The 20,779-nt window shown below is 44.7% G+C and overlaps 5 protein-coding genes and 1 long non-coding RNA gene across 15 annotated transcripts; 2 read left to right on the top strand and 4 right to left on the bottom strand.

The window, feature by feature from the left end:
- Nucleotides 1–1,892: 1,892 nt before the first annotated feature.
- Nucleotides 1,893–6,819, bottom strand: LOC112271560. 4 transcript variants are annotated; one of them, XR_002964675.1, is made up of 6 exons: nt 6,543–6,819; nt 6,093–6,167; nt 4,809–4,909; nt 4,309–4,464; nt 3,405–3,582; nt 1,893–3,246 (listed from the first exon to the last, which is right to left on the bottom strand). It is a non-coding gene; the product is annotated as an uncharacterized LOC112271560 (long non-coding RNA). The 4 variants fall into 4 exon arrangements; XR_002964676.1 differs by lacking the exon at nt 4,309–4,464 and having other exon boundaries at nt 3,405–3,515; XR_002964678.1 differs by lacking the exons at nt 4,309–4,464; nt 4,809–4,909 and having other exon boundaries at nt 3,405–3,525.
- On the top strand, nt 4,933–7,315 carry LOC100837712 (protein FLOWERING LOCUS T). Its single transcript, XM_003575257.4, has 4 exons — nt 4,933–5,629; nt 6,099–6,160; nt 6,242–6,282; nt 6,814–7,315. Exons 1-4 carry the CDS (start codon nt 5,438–5,440, stop codon nt 7,041–7,043), a joined length of 525 nt encoding a protein of 174 aa, XP_003575305.1. The 5' UTR covers nt 4,933–5,437; the 3' UTR covers nt 7,044–7,315.
- A 108-nt stretch (nt 7,316–7,423) lies between these two features.
- Nucleotides 7,424–10,594, bottom strand: LOC100829612 (UBP1-associated protein 2B). Of its 3 annotated transcripts, none has more exons than XR_002964673.1 (2): nt 9,294–10,594; nt 7,424–8,066 (listed from the first exon to the last, which is right to left on the bottom strand). XR_002964673.1 is itself a non-coding variant. In XM_024460907.1 (1 exon), the coding sequence occupies exon 1, from the start codon at nt 10,475–10,477 to the stop codon at nt 9,407–9,409; it is 1,071 nt and encodes a 356-aa protein (XP_024316675.1). In that variant the 5' UTR covers nt 10,478–10,594; the 3' UTR covers nt 8,874–9,406. The 3 variants fall into 3 exon arrangements, 1 of the variants encoding a protein (XP_024316675.1); XR_002964674.1 differs by lacking the exon at nt 7,424–8,066 and adding an exon at nt 8,074–8,482; XM_024460907.1 differs by lacking the exon at nt 7,424–8,066 and having other exon boundaries at nt 8,874–10,594.
- A 992-nt stretch (nt 10,595–11,586) lies between these two features.
- Nucleotides 11,587–14,184, top strand: LOC100837197 (pre-mRNA-splicing factor ISY1 homolog). The gene is made up of 2 exons (XM_003575256.4): nt 11,587–12,739; nt 13,862–14,184. The coding sequence occupies exon 1, from the start codon at nt 11,795–11,797 to the stop codon at nt 12,728–12,730; it is 936 nt and encodes a 311-aa protein (XP_003575304.1). The 5' UTR covers nt 11,587–11,794; the 3' UTR covers nt 12,731–12,739; nt 13,862–14,184.
- Nucleotides 14,185–14,663: 479 nt separating this feature from the next.
- LOC100829312 (transcription termination factor MTERF5, chloroplastic) lies at nt 14,664–17,146 on the bottom strand. The gene is made up of 4 exons (XM_003572645.3): nt 16,918–17,146; nt 16,517–16,566; nt 16,195–16,416; nt 14,664–16,113 (listed from the first exon to the last, which is right to left on the bottom strand). The coding sequence occupies exons 1-4, from the start codon at nt 17,025–17,027 to the stop codon at nt 15,041–15,043; spliced, it is 1,455 nt and encodes a 484-aa protein (XP_003572693.1). The 5' UTR covers nt 17,028–17,146; the 3' UTR covers nt 14,664–15,040.
- A 678-nt stretch (nt 17,147–17,824) lies between these two features.
- Nucleotides 17,825–20,406, bottom strand: LOC100836890 (protein phosphatase inhibitor 2). 5 transcript variants are annotated; one of them, XM_010237358.3, is made up of 5 exons: nt 20,274–20,406; nt 19,549–19,611; nt 19,341–19,456; nt 18,996–19,163; nt 17,825–18,299 (listed from the first exon to the last, which is right to left on the bottom strand). In XM_010237358.3, exons 2-5 carry the CDS (start codon nt 19,560–19,562, stop codon nt 18,163–18,165), a joined length of 435 nt encoding a protein of 144 aa, XP_010235660.1. In that variant the 5' UTR covers nt 19,563–19,611; nt 20,274–20,406; the 3' UTR covers nt 17,825–18,162. The 5 variants fall into 5 exon arrangements, with proteins under 5 accessions (XP_010235660.1, XP_010235659.1, XP_010235661.1 ...); XM_010237357.3 differs by having other exon boundaries at nt 19,544–19,611; nt 20,274–20,404; XM_010237359.3 differs by having other exon boundaries at nt 19,549–19,618; nt 20,274–20,395.
- Nucleotides 20,407–20,779: the final 373 nt, after the last annotated feature.

Raw genomic sequence — 20,779 nt, 5'->3', positions numbered from 1 at the left:
CTCTCGATTAGCTTGTCGACGGCCAAAGGATCGGTCGATGGTATCAAGGCAAAGCGTCACACCATGGGGCATTGGGGCAATGTGGGTGAGCTTAGCTGTGTCAAGAAAAAAATATTGCGCTGAGCACAAGCGTTGGCAAGCCACGACGAGGGCGAAGGCGCTGGCAAGCCACGAATTTATTTTTTTGAACGACCCGGTAAAAACTGGCAATGGGCCGAAATCAGCCCGAGCGGCTGGCTGTGTCACTGCGTCCGATGGAACACAAGCGGAACGAACACATATCCATCCTTTCTCTCATTCTTCTCTCACGTAGTCCTGTCGTACTATCCACCACCACCAACAACAAAACACACATCAAAATTACACACATCAAACCACGCGTATTGGTCTTTATCTCACAAGTTAAAGTATCCTCGGCTCAGGCTCGTATTTATCAAAGAAAAGGTATCACCCTTTGGGGGAAAAGAAAGGTTCATGATTCTCCCCACCTTTATTCGAGGGCGCATGCATGTTCTGCCTAACTGAAGCTAGCTATGCAGATGCTAAAACCATAATAAAAACGATCAAAATCTGGGTTTAAATATGGTTTCGGCCGGTTAATTTGGCACCTTCTCGTCAGCGTATATTTCACAAATCTTTGAAAGGCCCCTAGCTAGATATCACGCACATCTAGGTCGATCTGCGCTTTCGAAGGCTCAAATCTTGGCTTAGGCCGCTACATAACATGCATGTAGAGCTTTAGCTAGCTGCTGTGTCCATATATTTGGATTAGAGCTACCAAAAGTCAATCAATCGTCAATAATGAGCACGTAGTAGCAGTCCATGGATCTCTTGCTTTTGGCGTCACCGATTATGCTTTGTGCATAAGTTCTCCCGTAGCTTCTTCACCTTTGGAGATTACCTGAACCCGATGCCTAATTAACAGCCCAAGCAGATATATAAGTAGAGTTTGTTCAGTGTGTCATATCATGAGCGTCACCGGCCGGCCGCATCGAATATAATTGTGAGATCACCATATAATTGTGTGTATATAGACTGTTATAGTCTCATCATGACCGATCGCTTTGAATCCCCACGGCCGCTGAGTGCGCAGCCAATGACAGAGCTCTTTTCGACTGGCCCTGCTTAATCATGGAGCTAGGCCAACACAAGAGGGCAGAACAACATTTTTACTATTTTTTTTCCCTGGAGAATTTAGAGGCAAGAGGAAGGAATGTCTTGGCTAGCTTTGTTGCTTTCCGTTTTCTGCACCGCGAGAGAGTGTTGGCTTCCTTTTAAGCAGAACAATATCTGAATGTGACGTTTTTTCCGTGATCTGGCTTTGGACTAGGAGGAGGGGCAGAATTGTTCCCAAATTTCCAATATGATACAAGCATCATCGCATATCGGCATTGCGGTGCATTGAGAGCGACCGTCAGATCATATCTCGGCCTATCGAGAAGCCATGGGAAGCTAAAAGGCAGGGCGGGAGGAACGCCGACCTGCGAATGATGAGCTCCAAGTAGGCGGCGATGATGTTACGCCGCACATGGGCATGATACGGCTCTCCTTTTCACCCAGATGCCTGCAGCCAGTTGCATGCTAATGCTACGCGAGCTCAGGGGTCGCTGTTTTTGCCAGTTACAATGAACCCATGCGAGCCGGCCGCCGCCACGCCACGACCGCGGATCGCAGCGGACGCGGAAGGCAAAATGCTACGGGCGTGAGTGGTCGTTGTGCTCGGTTGGTTCAGGAAATATCTGCTGCCTGAGGCAAAATCCACGACATAAAAATTCTCAGGTTAATGTAACAAAGCAATACGATACTTCCTCCGATCCATAATAAAGTGTCGCTGATTTAGTACAAACTTTTGTGTATATAGGAGGTTGAAGATTGTGCCTCACCTGTCTCCATTAACGGGTGTTGAAAAGCATTTCTCAATGATATTATTTTGTGACAACATACCTCATATTTTGTTCACTCGTAAAGATTGAGAACTATATCTAATATCAAGGCAACACAGAACGTCAAACCTGAGATTAGATCTCTTGGGCTAGAGGTACAATCACCCTTGCTAATCAGTCAAACGACACGACTCCGAGTTACCCTGATTAACCGTGCATGTTGCTTTGATTGTTGATCAAACCTTTCTCGACACTTCGTGACTAGTTGCTGCGACTAGAAGCGCTCTGTCGCGCCGACGTAGGGTGCATGACAGCACCTTTCGTCTCCTCTTTCCTCCATTGACCTGATCTTCCTCCTCCAGATCTCTAGGAAACTGATAAGATGGCGATGCAACAGAGCACAAGCGGATCAAGTGAGACCAAGCAAGCTAGCGACGATTATGCATTTTTTTCAGCATGTCTCCATGACCCCATCTGTGAGCACGGCACTCGGGTCGAGAAAACACTGGCAGCACACTGAGATGGAGGAGGCAATCTACAAGTTGCAGCACATGTACCTAGCTATGCCGCACGCACGCTACCTGGCACTGGCAGCAAGTGACAAAATAATGCTAGCTCATCGACGCTGATCAGACGTTAGGCCTTGGCTGGATCCTCAAATCTGGTCGTTTCCGGAAGGATTTCCCCATCCATGCCCAGATTCTGAGTGATCGGTTAGACTGGCATGGCATGGCAGCCTATATCTCCATCACGAGAAGAAAAAAGGCTGCACTATAACTATAGCACAGGAGGCAATGGCTAGTATGCAGGGGTACTACTGTGGTACATTGCGAGCACTGCCCGAACAAATAGTCTTGGATGGTGTCCTGCTGGCTTGCCATGTAAGGATTGTTCACTTCGACAGAGGAGTAAACAGATTTGCCATGCCAGAGGCTCAATGTCCCAACTACATATATCTCCAGGTAATACTCATAGATGTCTATGCTTGCTTAGAACTCTGAAAGCTTCTCTTTGTGGGAGCACAGGAGCAGACGGCAGCAAAATCCAGTTTTCCAGCAGCAATTAATTGAAGAAGGCAGCAACCAAGCAAGTACCAGATTTTCCATGAAAATCCCAAACCTCACAGGATTTGCTTTTCCGTTTCTGGAAGTTTTCCCCTCCATATGCATGTCTGTTTCATGCAATTCCTTCCGGGAAGTATCCCTGTCAAATGTCCGTGTCTGTACTTGGATAGCCCATGTGATGTCTATCATTTTCAGAGTTCGATGCACCATTGGAGTGGCTGGACCAATGGGATATGCCCACGTGAAGGGCGGCACTGCTTTATTCGTCGGTCAAGGATCAAGACTGTGTATCCACAAACCTAACCAAAAAGCGACCACATATTCCATCAGCTTTGAGGTTCATCTTCACGTTAAATAAACTATTTTCAAATATTTGTTTGTAACTGGCTAGCGTGGCACAAATACTGAACAATTAATTAGATTTCAGAGACAACTATGCTCATTTGAAATTAATTACCTCCGGTTTCAGGTGCGGTGGTACTTCTCTAATCAAATAGTGCTGTTAAGCTTCTTGCTCCATCTTATGAGTTCTAATGCAGAAAATGCCGGGACTTGAATAGCTGGAGACCTGCAGCATGCTAGTAAGGTGAGCATGCAGATGCAGTATCAGGAGAGTGAAGTCCACATAAACTTTGCTGTAAAGTACAAGAACAAAATTAGATTCTATGGTCCCCTGCTAGTCAAGATCAATAGAACTTATCTAACACGCCTTTGCCTCATCTTTTATCAGAAGTCCATATAAGTTGACAATAGACAGTTTTTTTCTCCTTAAGACAAAAGAGGAGCAACTAATCGTGGAATCCTTTGCAAATGATATTCCATCACACAGGGTGGCATGTATGTCAAAAGAGCAAATAAACTTCCTGCAAGTTTTTTCAAAACCTATATAGAGGTAATGAGCTCTCATGCTCAAAGATCATATGCCATCAGATAAACTAGAACATGAGATAAATTGAAGAAGGTGATTGTGTGGATGTATTTCGTCTGAACAAATAAGCATTCAATGAATCTTTTAGGTATATGATATGGAGATTTTAATTTGAGATATGCTTAATTGATTGTACTAGGAGTAAGACATTGAGCAATTCTATTTTCGATTAATTAATAAATAATTTATTTTCATAAAACACCGAAAAGCTTGCACAATGGTATAGTTATTCCAGAAGATCTGTGTTCTCATGCAATGTAGCTGCATGCATAATTTCCAAAACACAGCATGATCTAGGATAATACTATATTATGCTAACAGAACAAAGGCAAATATAATTTTTAGTAAGAAAAAGTAAATGAATCGATGCTTTACATGTATGAGTTCCAAAAACACACACTTTGTTGTAGAATAGAGCGAAAGCTAAAATTACCTTTGTCCAAATTTACTTTTGTAAATCTAAACAGATCTTAAAAAGTGTTGCATTGCCAACACATGGCCTTTGCTGTTTACAACAGCTTTGAGGAAAGAGGCATTCGGTCAGTTTTGAGTGTTCAGGCCACAAGGAAGATTTTAGGAGAACTACTGGCTGACAGCAAAACAGAGAGAAGCGTTTCAGTCGCAAATCCACAGCATAATTACTTGGATTGAATGGAGATTATTGTTAATGTCCATGCCCCACCGCCTCATTAATATGTGAAAATGATTAGCTCTTGTTTATAAAATTTGCTTGATGAACTGGACATGATTCTTAATTCCAGATGATGGCATGCAATGAAAATAGACCATACACCTGTACCACAAATTAGCATCTCAAATTCTCAATTATCCAGCTGATACAAGTGCTATCTATCTAGGGATATCAATATTATTATCTTAGGAGAAGACACCAAAAAAAAAAAAAAGATAAGAGTTCCAATGAAAACCCACTACCATTTTTTTATCACTGCAGTATAGTATTCTCATCCCACCATGCTTATTCCAATTAATAGACCTCTTGGTTATTCTTCTTACTGGGATCAAGACGACAATCCCTGCAATAATCTTACATGTTTCAAGACAGAGCAGAAAAACCATACCCAAACACTAAGCTAAAATTAGGTTTTCCCGGCAAAAAATACTGTCAGAAAGAGCGAAGGGAAGTTTATAGCTGAAAACAAGGAACGTAATGCATTAGTCTGGGAGACAAGTCAAAAGGCAACCCCCTTTACACTAGGGGCACCTATTTAGTAGGCTCTAGGTATAGGGAATAAGTGAGTGCGATTACATCAGATTTTATTCACCTACGTGGAATTGCAGCGAGCACTTCTTCTATTGGTGTAGGCCCAGAGGGTGGACAACCCGAAATATTTCATGTGATGGCAACCCATATCATTGTTTGCAGTTTAAAGATACCACGGCGTCCAGAGCAAATAGTTTTGGTCATCACGAATGGTTCAGCATCTAGGACTGAGAGTATATATAGAGCACAGGCCTGCACCTCTCACCTCACCCAAGTGCATCGAAGCCAAGTTAGCTCCCCTCGATCACTATCTCCTCAAGATTACTGAGCATAGCTAACTATGTCAAGGGATCCACTTGTTGTAGGCAACGTAGTTGGAGATATCTTGGACCCATTTATCAAATCAGCATCACTCAAAATCCTATACAACAATAGGGAGCTGACTAATGGATCTGACCTCAAGCCTTCACAGGTAGTGAATGAGCCAAGGATTGAGATTGCTGGCCGTGACATGAGAAACCTTTACACTTTGGTGAGTTCATAACTACCTGTCTACCTCATTGCAGCATTGAATATGATATGATTTACAGTTAAGCACTCTGCCCTTGGTCTAACAAAACATCAGTTAACTACAACTCAAAGGGCTAGGTCAGGTCACCTTTTTTTTCTTCTCTAGCACATTATCTGCATGACAACATTAAGGACACCCACTTAAAAATTGTTTTTGGTATCGGTAGAATCTTGATTCTGAAGATTTAAGAGCTATCCTTGTTGCTTGAGAAAGACCTTTTACAGTTCTATATTATATTTAAGATATGTCCTTTAAAGATGTTCAACTTGCTTTTGCTAGTGTCAGCAAATATAGCAGTGCCTTTGCATACGGACACACATTACAAATTGAAGTTATACACATTGGCCTAGACATATACACTGCAGGAACTTAGAACCACAATATTCCAGTCTATGCTTCTAACAAAGAATGATAACAAACTTACCAATAGGTGATGGTGGATCCCGACTCACCAAGTCCAAGCAATCCAACCAAAAGAGAATACCTTCACTGGTAAGACCTGAAACACTTGCAATGAATGAATTTAAATGTCCATGCAGAAGTGTTGCTTACAATTGTGTGCATGTCACACAGGTTGGTGACAGATATTCCAGAATCAGCAAATGCAAGCTATGGTGGGTTCCTCTCATTCTTTTACATCTCATATTCGCATTTCCATTATTTAAATGTTTTGAAGCATCGATAAACACTTGTAATGAACCTACCTTTTGGCACTTTTGATGACACTCATATATAGTTTGCATTGACATAAAATAAAATAAAAGCCTACCAACCCCATTAATAATACAAACTTAGTTATTTGTACAGTCCACAGAGTGAACATCATCAGTTCACCACTGCTAAAAAGGGGAGCAAAGAAAAATATATTACTCACCGTACACCAACGCAGTAGACAGCATATATTTACTGTCTTCCACATGATCCATTGAATAGAGATATTCAAATGTCTGGCCCAAACTTGTATAATCGAACTGTCGCTCTGCAGTATATATATGATGTGGACAGATTAAAGCTGAATTTGAACCTTGAAGCACCAACGAGATTCTGCATTGAATCCAACATAAATACTTCTGCAGCAATGTTTGTAAGCTGGGGCATAATATTTATCTAGATTTTCCCTGAGAAATTATATAACTATATTGCAGGAAACGAGATAGTCAGCTATGAAAGTCCAAAGCCAACAGCAGGAATACATCGCTTTGTCTTTGTGATTTTCCGCCAATCTGTCAGGCAGACTATTGATGCACCAGGATGGAGACCCAACTTTAACTCAAGGGACTTCTCAGCACTTTACAATCTAGGCCCACCAGTGGCTTCAGTGTTCTTCAACTGCCAAAGGGAGACTGGATGTGGTGGCAGACGATACATTCGATGACAACGGGGATAACTGCATTCATCCTCTGCAAAAATGAGGATAAACTGAACGATTCATAAGGCCAAGCACACCAGATAAGTGTTGTGTGCTCGATGGGGTGTCATGTAGTTCAATAGATTACTTTATCGCGTGTACAGACACTGACTATGGTGTCCCAGAAATACCATGTAACGTATCTCAGCCATTGGCCCATCTCTTCTTTCTTGATAAGGAAAGTTGAAGGTTGGTGTAAAATAGCGCAATGTGAGTAACAAGCCTTCAAGTTGTCAAAACATCAACAGATTCTACAGTGAGCAATGACGAATTGCAGATCATCTGTGCAAGAAAGCCACTGTAGTGAAAATAATAAGTTCCACAACTTGCTGGTGCCATAGTACTGGGAGCCTTTTTCATCACATGAGCTGAAATGATTAAACCAATCAGGATTTTGCGCTGATGACCTCACTGAGAATCAGAATTCAGAACCCTCTCTCCCATCCACCAGTCATGCTCTCATATTCCACCATAGCGGCACCAGCAAAGATAATTTGCTTAGAATCCCATGACATGTTAGTGCAGTCCTGGTCAGATTATGCCCCCAGAAACTAAACTAGCATGGTCACTTTGTATGCCTGCCTGAATGACAACAGAGAATATGACCACCTAAACATCTAAAGCCCGTCGCGTGAAAGCAATACTGAAAAAAGTGCATCCACTTTTGCCATGATGTGATGAGCTGAACTGCTGAAGGCAAGTTTCAAGGTGCATCCATATCAAGGTGGCTTCTCTGCCCTACCAGAATTGGCGCATCAAACTCCCCAAGGTATAGCCGCGCTGCTTCTGGGAGTTGGACCACCAACCCGTGGTTGTGATGACCACAACAGCTTAACAGTCTTTGAGGGAAATGAGGTGCACAGGAAATACCTTAGGCCTCCTGCAGCGTGCTCTTCATGTCTTGGACATTGGGGCACAAGACTTCTCAGCTTCCTCATTGCAACATTGCTTGCACGGCGACCACGTCCCTTGACATGCAAGCTTTCATTTCTACATACCCGTATGATTAAAATTAGAAGTCAGTTTTTGTTCATTTACTCTAAGAAGGATCTCAATTGATAAGTCTCAGTGGTACTTATACCAGAAGCCCAGACCTAACTCAGTGGCTGAAATCGAGTCTGGTACTAATGCATGGACAGTACCGAAGCATCAGCATCACTGTGTCATGTTTGTCTCTGCAACATCTATAGTTTTGGGCATGTTTAGGATCCAGGAGTTTTACAGAAACTGTTCAGTTTCAGCAGGCATCTTCAGAGCTCAGATTTTTTTCTAATGACCAAAGAGAGAACTCTCTAGGCATTGTCATTCAAGTTTGAAAATGGGGCATGAATTTTTTTTCTAGCTCTGCCTTTGCCCAGCCTCCGGTGAAATGAACTCTATGAAGTGTTACCTGGGTCTGCTAGAGCCTTTCAACGCAGAAAATAGGAGATTCAGATCAAGGTTTAAAATTTCGTTACCCACTGAAATGACCGGCATTTCGGAATTCCGGAAACTATTTTGGATTCCAATGTTTGAAATTCCATGAAATTTTGCATAAATTTATCAAAATTATAGCAGAACAAGAATTTGTCCAATACAAGTTAATTAATACGTTCTCATTCAAAAAAGAAAAACAGCATACTGTATTATAGGGTAGAGAAGGTTTACAGGGAGCTATTTTGGATTGGGCTTAAATTGTAGTCAAACCCAAAAAACTAACTGAATGGCTACAGTTTCAAGGCCCACCAAAATGGCCGAAATTTCAGAAATGTCACCTAAATTTCATCAAAATTTTAAACCCTGATTCAAATAAAAAAATTGTAGCTTGTCGTCCAATGACCATAATTACATTAAGGAGAAGCAAATTCAATTAGTCAAATATTGTCTGTTTTCTGGCTGGTAACAAACAGTAACGTCAACACAGAAGTTATCTACCCCTATACAAAGTGACACCAAAGGAAAATCTCAGACAAAGATGCATTTTGTCATAGACTATATGATTGCTCTTATTGCATAAAGTATTCCGAAATCAGGATTCTTTTGGAAAGAACCTTCTGCTGGATGATAAGAAGCAGAGTAATGTAAACCATGAATTTGACTTAAATCAACCAACGTCTCTCTTTTTCATTTTCAGCAACTAATTGATATATATGCAAATGTGTATCTGATGTCTACTAAACTCAATGCATCTGTGTTTTAATTTGGTGCTTGATTAGCATAAGACCATGTTGTTTTTACCTATCGTCAAGGTAAACAATGTATTAAGCCTTGTCTCGCTGATCCCTGACCATCCCGGTTGTCGAAGTTGAAGCGCCCATGGAAAACAACCGGCCACTCTGACTCTGTACGGCTCAATGGCTATCAAGCGTGTTCCGGCTGTGCGTAGAGGGTACAGCCATGGCCAGAGGGGATGCACCCAAGATACCAGCGCCGCCTGCCCCAGCATTATGATAAAAGAGAACCTCGGTTGAGCTAGTCCCCTTTGCCATTGGCGAATTTGATCCAAGAAGCGGATGCATGCCAGAAGTTGATGCAACCTCCTTAGGATGGAAAGTTGGCAAGGCCGTGGAACCAGTGGCATTTATCTGGCCATCGGCGTTTATAGGTTCCGCGGTTGCACGCTTCTTGCTGTGTGCAGGCCGGCAGTGGAGCTCGCACCCGTCGAACACCTTCCTGGGCTCCTCAAGCGCCTTCCTGAGCCCCCCTGGGGACTTATAGAGGAAGATCGCGTACCTATGGAAACGCCCGGTTGCATGATCGGCGCCGAGGGGCCCCGCCTCGATTTCGCCGAACTGGCAGAAAAACTTCCTCAGCTCGTCGCGCGAGGCGCCCGCGGGCACCTTGTCAACGAAGAGCTTACGCATTTCGGGGCAGGGGCCGGCTGAGCCGAGGGAGGCGAGCTGGCAGGCGACGGGGCGGTCGCCGACGCGCTTGGAGGCGTCGGCGAGCGCGCGGCGGGCGGATGAGCTGCGGCGGAAGGTGACGAAGCCATAGCCACGGCAGCGGCCGGTGGCACGGTCGGCGACGGCGTGGGACTCTTCGAGGACGCCAAAGGGAGCGAAGGCGGCGGCAAGCGCAGCAGAATTGGAACCGGGGCCGAGGCCGTGAACGAAGAGGCGACGATGTGTGGCGTCGGAGGCCGCTGAGGCAGCGAGGCGGGAGAGCAGGGCGGAGTCCCGGAGACAGGCCTCGACCAGGAGGTCGAGGAGCTCGCCCCTGCTGAACGGCTCCAGAAGCCCCTCGATGGCTTCCTCCTCCTCCCCCTCCTCGCAGTCATCGAGCATCAATGGCGGCTGGTTCGTCGCGGAGTCATCGTGGCCCTCCTCCTCCCCGACTCCCTCTCCTGCCATTTCTGGATCGGCTCGCTCCTCCGACAGCTCGTCCTTGGAGGCGCGCCGCTTCCGCTTCCGCTTCCGCCCCATGTGTTTTGTGAGATTTGTGGAGTTTACGGCCGGGGAGCGGCGTTTTCCGGCAGGGAAACAAGGCAACGGGAAACGGCGGCGGTGTTTCGGTTTCCACCCTCCCGCTCCCGTTTTGGGCTGTGGATTTGTCTGCTATGGGCCGGCCTGTTTGAGGAAATATTTCCTACAATTGCAAGGCTAAAAACAGCCTTCTCTAGCCTGGCTGCCTGGATCGCGGAAGGCGACCGGTATCTGAAGACAACATCGTGTTATAAAAATAAAAGACGTCTCTTCCCCTAAGAGCATTTTCATCAGTAGCCTCTAAAACTAGGTGCCTAAACTACATCTAGGGATTTTCCTCAAATTTTAGGACCCCAAAATTTACAAACATCTTCAGCAGTACTCTCTGTTCCACGGCCCCTATTCGCTTTATGACATGTGGGTCCTAGTTTGCTTTTTCTTTATTTATTTCTTCCTTCTTCTCCAGTGCTCCCTCTTCCCCATTCCTCTCGATCCAATGCTCTCTCTTCCCCCATTCCTCTCGATCTCCACCATTTTGCAGCAACCATGGGCAAATGGGGGGCTGTCGGACCGGCGGTGCTCGTTGAGTAGGTGGGGCAGGGGGTGGAGCTGCGGGGTCGCCGGCCATGGGAGGAGATGGAAGGCGGCGGGACGTGAGCAGACGGGAGGGGAGCGAGCAGAAATGGCGGCGGCGCGGCGGGAACGGAGAGCGCTGAGGTTGGGGAAATCAGGGGCGGTGGCGACGGGGATGGGCGAGGGAGCGAGCCAGTCTCGTGACGACGCGGGGCAGCGCTGCTCCGTGAGGAGCAGAGCAGCAACGACCAAGGGCGGCGGTGACCATGGGGGTCGAGGGCGGCATGGGGAAAGGCAGGCGTGGGGAAAGACGGACCGGCGGCGGGGCGGCGCGGACGGGCCGGCGGAGAAGCAGATGGGCGGCATCGAGCCCCTGCGTACGAGCAGCGAGAAGGGCGCGAGCGAGAAGAAGAAAACGCGCGGAAGAAATAAGAAGGCCCCTGCGGACCCGTGAAAATGAGGGCTGGGAAGGGATATTTAGGAAGGTAGGGACCTTCCTGTTTTAGGGACCGTGTTGAAAAGCTTTTTTTTTTCTCAGCCCCTAAAAAATGAGTAGAGTAGAGACTCTAAACAGTCCCTGGCTCCCAAATCCCAATCGAACCCGGCTGAAGATGCTCTAACCCGGCTCCCAAATCCCAATCGAACCCGCCCGCCTCCCATCTCCCCAAACCCTCGTCCTCCTCAAGCTCACGAACCTCGCCGCCGCCGCCGCCGCCGCCGGCAGCCCCCGCTCGACCGGGCGCCATGGCTCGTAACGAGGAGAAGGCGCAGTCCATGCTGAATCGCTTCATCACGATGAAGCAGGACGAGAAGCGCAAGCCCCGCGAGCGCCGGCCCTACCTCGCCTCCGAGTGCCGGGACCTCGCCGATGCCGACCGCTGGCGCGCGGAGATCCTGCGCGAGATCGGCGTCAAGGTCACCGAGATCCAGAACGAGGGCCTCGGCGAGCACCGCCTCCGGGACCTCAACGACGAGATCAACAAGCTCCTCCGCGAGCGCGGCCACTGGGAGCGCCGAATCCTCGAGCTCGGCGGTCGCGACTACGCTCGCAGCTCCAACGCCCCGCTCATGACCGACCTCGACGGCAACATCGTCGCTATCCCCAACCCCTCCGGCCGTGGCCCGGGCTACCGCTACTTTGGTGCTGCCAAGAAGCTACCCGGCGTCCGTGAGCTATTCGACAAGCCACCTGAGGTCCGCAAGCGTCGTACCCGATACGAGATCCACAAGCGCATTAATGCTGGGTACTATGGGTACTATGACGACGAGGATGGCGTGCTAGAGCCCCTTGAGGCTGCTGCGGAGAAGCGAATGCGGGATGAAGTTGTCACAGAATGGCACCGCGTGGAGCGTGTGCGTCGGGAGGCCATGAAGGGTGTGGTGAGTGGCGAAGTGGCTGCAGCAGGTGGGCGTGGTGGAGAGGCAGCTAGGGAAGTGCTGTTCGAGGAGGTGGAGGAGGAGGTTGAGGAGGAGAGGAGGCAGGAGGAGGAGAAGAGGGAAAGAGAGAAGGGAGAAGAGGCTGGGAGAGAGTTTGTTGCACATGTGCCGCTCCCTGATGAGAAGGAGATTGAGCGAATGGTGCTAGAGAAGAAGAAGAAGGAGCTGCTAAGCAAGTACACCAGTGACACCCTGCAGGACGAACAGAAGGAGGCCAAGGAGATGCTCAATGTGCAACGCTAGGAAAAGGAGGTGTGTTTTTTTTGTTTATCTTGGCACCAGCGATTTATTGAACACATGTAGTGTTTCTGACTTGTCATGTTTCCGGGATGCTTTAACATAAAGAATGGTCTACATTTCTTTTGCAATTTGTCTGCCCATTTACAGTTAGTACTATGCTGCAATGGTTCAAATTGATATTAGCAACTTCATCTTACAATATGTTATCTACCAAGCAATTGTATTATTGATTGTGTGGTTCTGTGGTATAAATGTTATAGTTGCTCAAAATCATGGTGGCAGCAATTGAAATGCTCGATTTCTGCTGCTGAATTTCGAGTTAAATATGATTTGATGGTTTGGCGATTGGCACACGCCTGTGTACTGCTGGTGCTCATTCCTTTAGCTGCATCTGATTTGTGTTCATGTCTTGTTTTGACCTAGTGAGAATTTGTATCATGCTCCAAATAAGCACTTGCTGTATTAGAAGATCATTCATATATGAAATGTTGGCTGCAAGCAATGATAGTTGTTGTAGTTCAATTAGCTAACCTGCTGTTGCAACTTCTCTGTACTTTCAGACGAGATGTTGTCATACGCAATTAGGAAGGGCTTGCTCATGCATGTGTAAAAATATTCAAAACTTAAAATAGCTAATAAAACTGGCTGGAATTGATAATTGTTCTCGATTTCTTTTGAACTATCAAGTTGGATATGGAGGGAGTTATTGCCGCCTTGGTGCGAAACAAAGGAGGCTTTCTTAAGTTGCAATCCAGCTGTATATCTTCAAGCAGGAATTCCAGCAAGTCAGACTCGGGGAATACAATATACAAAATTATAGGGAGTCAGTTTTGATTTGGGAGCATATGGTTCCTGAATAATGATTTATTTGTGAAATATTCTTCTTTGACTTGTTTCTGACATGCAACTGAAACACCTTTTTCGCTGTCTGTTAAAGCTGGAATGTGGTCTTCTATATCTTGTTCCGCTTTTTTTATTCATTTAACAATGAGCTTGGTTTCTTCATGGATCATGGTGCGTCAGTAAAACTGATCAGCTTGACTACATTTCTGTCTGAACTTAACCTTTTACAGACACCTTTTCGCTCCTTGTTTCAGCATCTCGTAATGTGTTTCTTCTTATTATCATTATTAGGTTTTACATTGTTGAATCCTCCGGGCTGGCACTCGACAGCACTGCAATGCAAAGGAGGAACAATATATGCAGCGCAAGCAGGGCAAGCTAGGAGATTTGATGTAAAAAAGGATCAAAGGGCTTCCCTGTGTTGTATTCTTTGATGTACTTCCTAGCCTTGAATGAGTGATGACAAGTCGGTGAAGGCTAAAACCTTAGTGTCACACTGGTGATGCACCGTGCATGCTGTACTGTATCCACTATCACTTGTCATCTACAGCAAAATTGATTTCGAAAGATAGTTATAACAGATAATCCGGTAGTTAAGCACTATGGCCCATCAATCTCTGCTTGTTTTCATCGTGTTGCAGGCCTGTCGTGTTGTCTGCTTGATTCCACACTACTACCACCAAATACAGATGCAAAGCTCTGCTGAACGTTTAAATTTTGCAGCTGTAACAATCTTTTTTTTATTACAGATGCATCTTTTTTATGACCAATTGGATAAGACCTTGTATGTTAATAGTTTCATTGCAAACTTTCCAAAAAGGCAAAGAAGGAACGAGCAAAAGAAACAAATGCATGAACATATCATAATGCTGGGGTTTTCACTCCCTTTAGGAGGGTTGAGTAAGGTTTAGCTTGGCGTTGCCGAACTGTGTTCTGCTAAAGTTATTTTATATATTGTTGAAAAATACACACGAAAGCAGGAAAAAAATTGGTTAGCCAAACACAAAAATAGCATCCTGAATGACCAACAGTTTACTCCCAAGAAGAGGGGAAAAGAGAATCAAGTTTATACAGTAGAAAAGGTCATACGATGTAAATAAGTAATCATATCTAAAAAAGCATAGCCAAATTCTATATCAAACTGTTCGTATCCAAATAGAAATAACAGCATTCCCGAAGGTTACAACACATCCTTGCAAAAACGACTAGGTGAACTATGTAAACCTTCAACAGTTCTATATCAAATTGTTCCTATCCAAGTCCTAAGCTTTCGTCAACTGTCATGCAAAGGAACAAACTGCCAGTGGGTTTATCTCTATAGAAGTGCATGATGAGATAAAATTTCTGCGGTACTACTTCTGGAAATTATCAATCTACTGCCACATCAGTTAGATAGATATAACAGAATAGCAACCTAACATTTTTTCCATGTGAACTTGTCCAACTTTGTGCTGATCTGGAAATGAAATTTCACGCTTTATCCATCTTCTTTTGCAGGATTTCCTGAAATCTGCTATCTGAGATTGACAGCATCTGGTTCAAAATCAACCTTACTCCACACCCGGTCATCCGAGCATAGCGAGGTTTTATCCGCTGCTCTAAGCTGTACCCGAAGTATTGTGGAAACTTCACAAGTTCATACCTTGGGTAACCCATTGTCAGGAAGTATTCGTATTTTGGGAGCAGATTTTCTTCCAAACTGAGTGTGTGAATAATACCAAATCTATTCACCATAATGCCAATTTCCTCGATGCTGAACTCTCTATCCAGAAAAAACTTTGTGATCGGCTTCAGCTTTGACTCGATGTTCAGACCAAAGGCCTGGGGGCATTTCTGAATGAGAGATGCAGCATCTGCACCAATGGACCGAAAGTATTCAGCAGTTGGCCTGAGGTTGTCGTTAACACTGTAGCTCATGAGATGAGGACATCGTGTCAGGATCTTGCCAATGTTTTCACTAGAAACTCCTAGCTCAGTAAGGTAGCTCACTGTTACCTCCACCTTCTGCCTGCTATATGTGAGAAATGCAGGGAACCGGCATAGCACCTTGCCCCACTGAGCTTTGTTGACACCAATATTTTCCATATAGGCCATCATAGGTTTCAGATTATCTGTTAAGCTGATTCCACATAGCTGAGGTCTCTTCCTGATGATTCCGGGTATGCTTGACCTTGGCACACCAAGCTCAAGCAGTAGATCCACCAGGGGCTTTATCTTACGATCCACATTGTAATACGCAAATGCTGGGAACTTGCGCACGATATTCTTGATCTCCTCATGATCCATGCCAAAGTCCAGTAGGTAGAGCACTAGCTCAGGCAGGGCTCCCCCTGAGGTTGGTGTGCTTACTCGAGCAATTGCCTTCTGTTTATTGGAGCTTGTCGGTGTAAGTACCATCGAGTAAGACAAGGATTCCCTTTCCGCAGCAAAAGGATCAGGGAAGTTCTCCACCACCTCGAACAAACCATCTCCATGTTCTTTAGAAAGAGCTTCTAGATATGGGAGGAGAGCATCTCTGATTTCAGGTGTGCTCAACTCCCTTCCTGAAAAATAGATATGCATGTAGTGAGATATTGAGAACCTACCAGACACAAGTATAAAGATGGCAAATTCAGGACGCGAACCTTCAGCATATCGAGATCTGTAAGCAATCTGGAGCTTTGAAACCAGGTGCTCAATGAAACCATCTGATTTGTTGGCGATACGTGCAGCCACCGCACTTCTCAAACCTTTCTGCCTTAAGAAAAGCGATAGCACAGCCTTTGCTTCCTCTCTTTCTGCAGCAAGCAACCTTGAGCGAGCAATGGTGGAGCTTTGCGCACTAGCTACCAGTAAATCATCAGCATCTGCAATGCATAGAGTTGTCGTGGACCATAAATATAACCTGTGCGTATCACATACTCCATGGAGGAGACACCTTAATAAGGGGTGAATGGATAACCTCACATGATTGTGCATTGCAAATGGGAAGTTGTCTGGATATGAGAGTGTAAAGCCTGCACAAATAGAAGACGCGATAAGCAGTAGTATGTTGGAGACAATAACCAATGAAGTATGGCACGAGAAGCTTAATACTGTAGTAAACACACATATACAACCCCTAACATTTGGCAGCATACTTGCTGATTCGCATTTCGAAAATCTCTAAAACCTTTATTTGTTGTCAAACACATGATTTTAAACCTTGGCTAGATTTGCTCCGCCTCCATAGTCCATACTGTATAATGAAGAGGCAACATCCAGAAGTCCCAATTTGTACTCAACCAGAAGTCCAATACTAACGCATGCGGCAACAGAATTACAGAACCAATGGCATTAAGGGCGAGCGAGCAGGGAAGCGCGCCTACCTGCAGGAGGACGGGGAGAGGACGAGCCTCGACGGCGGAAGCAGCCGGCCGCGGGGCTCGCACGGGGCCAGGTGGAGTCTGAGGCGCGGGGCCGCCTGCAGGCTCGTCATCGCCGCCGGCCTGCTGGGGGAAGCGAAGCGCCTGGTAGAGAGGGTAGAGTGGTCGGTGACTCGGTGAGGAAGAGTAACGGGAGGTGAGGAGATGAAGCCGGCTTGGGACTTTGGAGTTGCGTTCTATCTTGTTCCGTTCGCAGGTAGACCTATTGGGGACCAACGGGCCGGCCCGGGCCCGGCCCGTCACTTAACCGGAGCCTTGCCGGAGATATTTCAGTTCCCATAAAACAGGGAAGAAATTCTAGAGTGTTTTCATAGCGCGTTTCATAGGCACATATACGGTGATACACCAGATTGAAACGCCTCGTTGTTCTTTTTTCACATATGGGTTTGATGGTGGCTAAGGCGCTAAGCATCGTTAGATAAGTTCAGATTATTATTTTAACGAGACATAGGTATGAGTTCTTTTTTTTTTGACAATAACGATGAGTTCTTCTTTCGTGAATCATAGGTTACATGTTAGGAGGGTACTACATACAAGGATAATTCCATGTATTTCTCATCCTTAAACAAGGAAAAAGCAGTATTCTGCTCATTTCCAACAGTATGTTGCTCCAATAACAGCGTGATCAAGATTCAAGAAGCTCACTTGCGAGTCTAATCAGCGTCTACAAATATGGGTGTGTGGAACTCTTCGCCTTTGGCATTTCAATCAATGCCCAGCAAGTGAATGAACAAGATTATTCCCAGCAGCAAATATACTCAAGGAATATTCTCAGCTACGATGCCAAAATTTTGCCTGACATGTTTTTGAACCGAGGAAAAAGCTTTGCCAAAAGAAGATGTCTGTCCAGTTAATTAACAGAAAAATATACTTTCAAAAAAAATTAACAATAAAATATGGTGCAAACCGATACAGACAGGGCCAAGCCCTCTCACACCGATGTCGCGACAAACGCAACAAAGACATGCCAAACGCACACAGACAGACCAGCGCCAGCCTCCTGGCACTACCAGAGAGAAGAGGCCGCAACTGCTATGGGAGAAGCAGACCAGAGGTTGTAAGAAAGGAAACATGCATTTGCACAAGCTGGTCAAGAAAACATAGAACAGTTTCAGTTTAAAGCTAGCTAATATATCCAACATATATAGTAGTCATGATTCCCTAACTTGAAACCATTCCAACCACCGGTCAACTCGTCGAGGGTTTGTTGATCGACACTTCGGAGTTCAAATATTCATCAGTTTCACCAGACAGGGTTCCCTTCTGAAGATGTTCCTGCACCTTGCGGAATTCATCATAGTGAGCCTTCCGGTGTTCTTCAAAATCTACAAATGAGCATGTTTTTTAGAAAGAAAAACGTTCTTATAATCAAAAGATAATGAAAAAAGGCAAGGGTCAAACAGTACTTGAAACTGATAGCAAAACTCATTGCAGCTTGAAACGATCTTGCCATTGGCAACTATCCGTGTAAAAACTTAACTTGTCAGGAAAAAAGAACTTTTCTCAATTTGCAATTATTCAAGCACTATAACCTAGTAAATACACCAAAATAGCTCCTCACTTATTTATGTTTCAACCAAAAGCAGACGATTCAGTTTATGCTTTTGATACCATTAGTACTAGAGAATTGAATGAAAAGAAACATGATTGGAGTGAACACAAAAGCAACCAGGCTAAAGAAAGGCGTAAACTTAAATAGATAGTATTATACTACATGACAATTGATTGACAAGTATACTAAGTTGGTAACAAGGTGAATTTTCTCTGTGTTAATAGCTTCTGAATTTGCAATTTAAATCAACTGGAAGTTGACATTTAACATAATATTTGTATATCATGGTATCCGATTAATTGATCAACCATGTAGGCAAAATACTGATTTATCCCTTTCCTTTTCTGTTTTTTATTTGTATGAGTTATAGCAAGCCTAAAAATATTAGATACTCATGAAAAGGATAAGGTAGAAGGGAAATATATATCTGAACAAATTGTCAATGCGAATTCTTTTGCAGATTACAAACCTTTGCCTTGATTTATGGCTTGTTCTTCAATGCCACATGATTCCCAACTATCTCTGGCTGAAAAATTTCCACTTGAAACAGCTTGCATCAAAGCGGATGTAATGGCGTCAACATGGGGGGGGGACTTATCCCCTGACTCTTCAATACATCTTTTTGGTGACACAGATCCTTAATATCAGAAGACATCATTAAGCGCATGCTGTATGAAAAATTTCATGACTATACTATAAAAAGGCAGGACAGTGCTTTTTTCTTTCGAAAAGGAGGTCACGCCCCTGGCCTCTGCAATCAACCGATGCACACAGCCATAGGCAGGATTCAGTGTGCAGGACCCAAATCACATACCTTCATGTTCATCAAGCATAGGGTGGTATGGGGTCTTAGGCTCAGCGATTTTCTGTCTTACTGGTTTAGTTGACTCGATATCATTCAGGTTTTCTTCGTTCCATTTCACATGGCCCCTACAATTATTGATCATGCTCATTTTAAGATTTAGTGGTCGAATGATTATTTTGAACAATCAGTTCAAAACTTGGAGGGTCACGAACCTTGCCTTTCTGGATTCATTAGCTTTCATTGTGGTAGAAGACACAGGACATCGACAACACTTGAGAACCTGCAGTCTTACCAGGTGAACATCTCAAAATAACGATTTATCAACATGCTGAGTATTAAGGCTTGCTTGGTCGTGAACCATAGTTTCCGAACATCTCTATCTGCTAAAAACCATATCCACAAAATGTAAACTATAACACAAAAAGGACAGATGAGGCAGAAGATATTAATCAAAACCAAACGTCTCACAGACAAATCTGTACACCATGAATTGGCACCATTCGATTAAGATAATGGACATTATAGTTTTGTTTGTTCGTTTTTCACACTGATTCCCGCATCAATCAAAGATGGTACCAGACTACCAGTTAAGGACGCAAAGGGGCGGAACAGACGCAAGAAAAATCCTGAGCGATCTTTTGATTCGCCATGGTAACCGAAAATAAAAAACCCAAGTGCATGCCCGCGCGCTGGCGATTCTACCAAATCTGCTGCCGTGCTAAAGTAACCTCGCAATTGGGAACGGACACATTGAGAGTTTGAGACGACAACAGCAGGCAAGTAACCTCGCACATGGCTGTGCGCCTGTGCCAAATTGTGAGGGAATCTAGGGATTGAGCCGGGAAAGTACAACTGCGGTCGCCCGCGCGGGGGCGTGTGCGCTGATTGAAACATCTAGAAGAAGCTTCCACGGTATGGAAGGGGATAAGGATAGAACAGTACCTCGTCGGTAGTCGATGTGGAAGAGAATCGCGGGATCAAAGAGGGAAACAGGAGACCACGGAGGGGAGAGTTGTATCAGACAAGGGAATGGGATATACGGATAACTCCGGGGATCAAAAAAGAAATTGGTCGAGTGTCCTTTACAACAAGATCATTCTCTAAAAGTTCTCAAACTTTAGAAGGTTTTCACATGATACGTCCTTAAATCATACATGTATTTTTGGCAAGCAAACAATACTCCCTGTTTCCAAATTATATGACTTTTTACGTGAAACTTTGATCAACCATTGGACAAATTATATTTGGCACTTGTATCCAAGCTATGCTACTCTCTCCAACCGAATTACTTGTCGAAATATTACATGTATCTAGACGTTTTTTTAACATAGATACATTGGACAAATATGAGACAAATAATATGGGTCGGAGGGAGTACTAAAAAAATCAATACGAATTGAATTCAGTGGTATTACTTTCGTGTTCCAATAACATACTCCTCGGCCTTC

This window comes from Brachypodium distachyon, chromosome 3, assembly GCF_000005505.3.
Source record: "Brachypodium distachyon strain Bd21 chromosome 3, Brachypodium_distachyon_v3.0, whole genome shotgun sequence".
Lineage (NCBI taxonomy): Eukaryota > Viridiplantae > Streptophyta > Magnoliopsida > Poales > Poaceae > Brachypodium > Brachypodium distachyon.
Note: the sequence above shows the minus strand (reverse complement) of the source record. Positions and strands in the feature narration are given on the sequence as shown.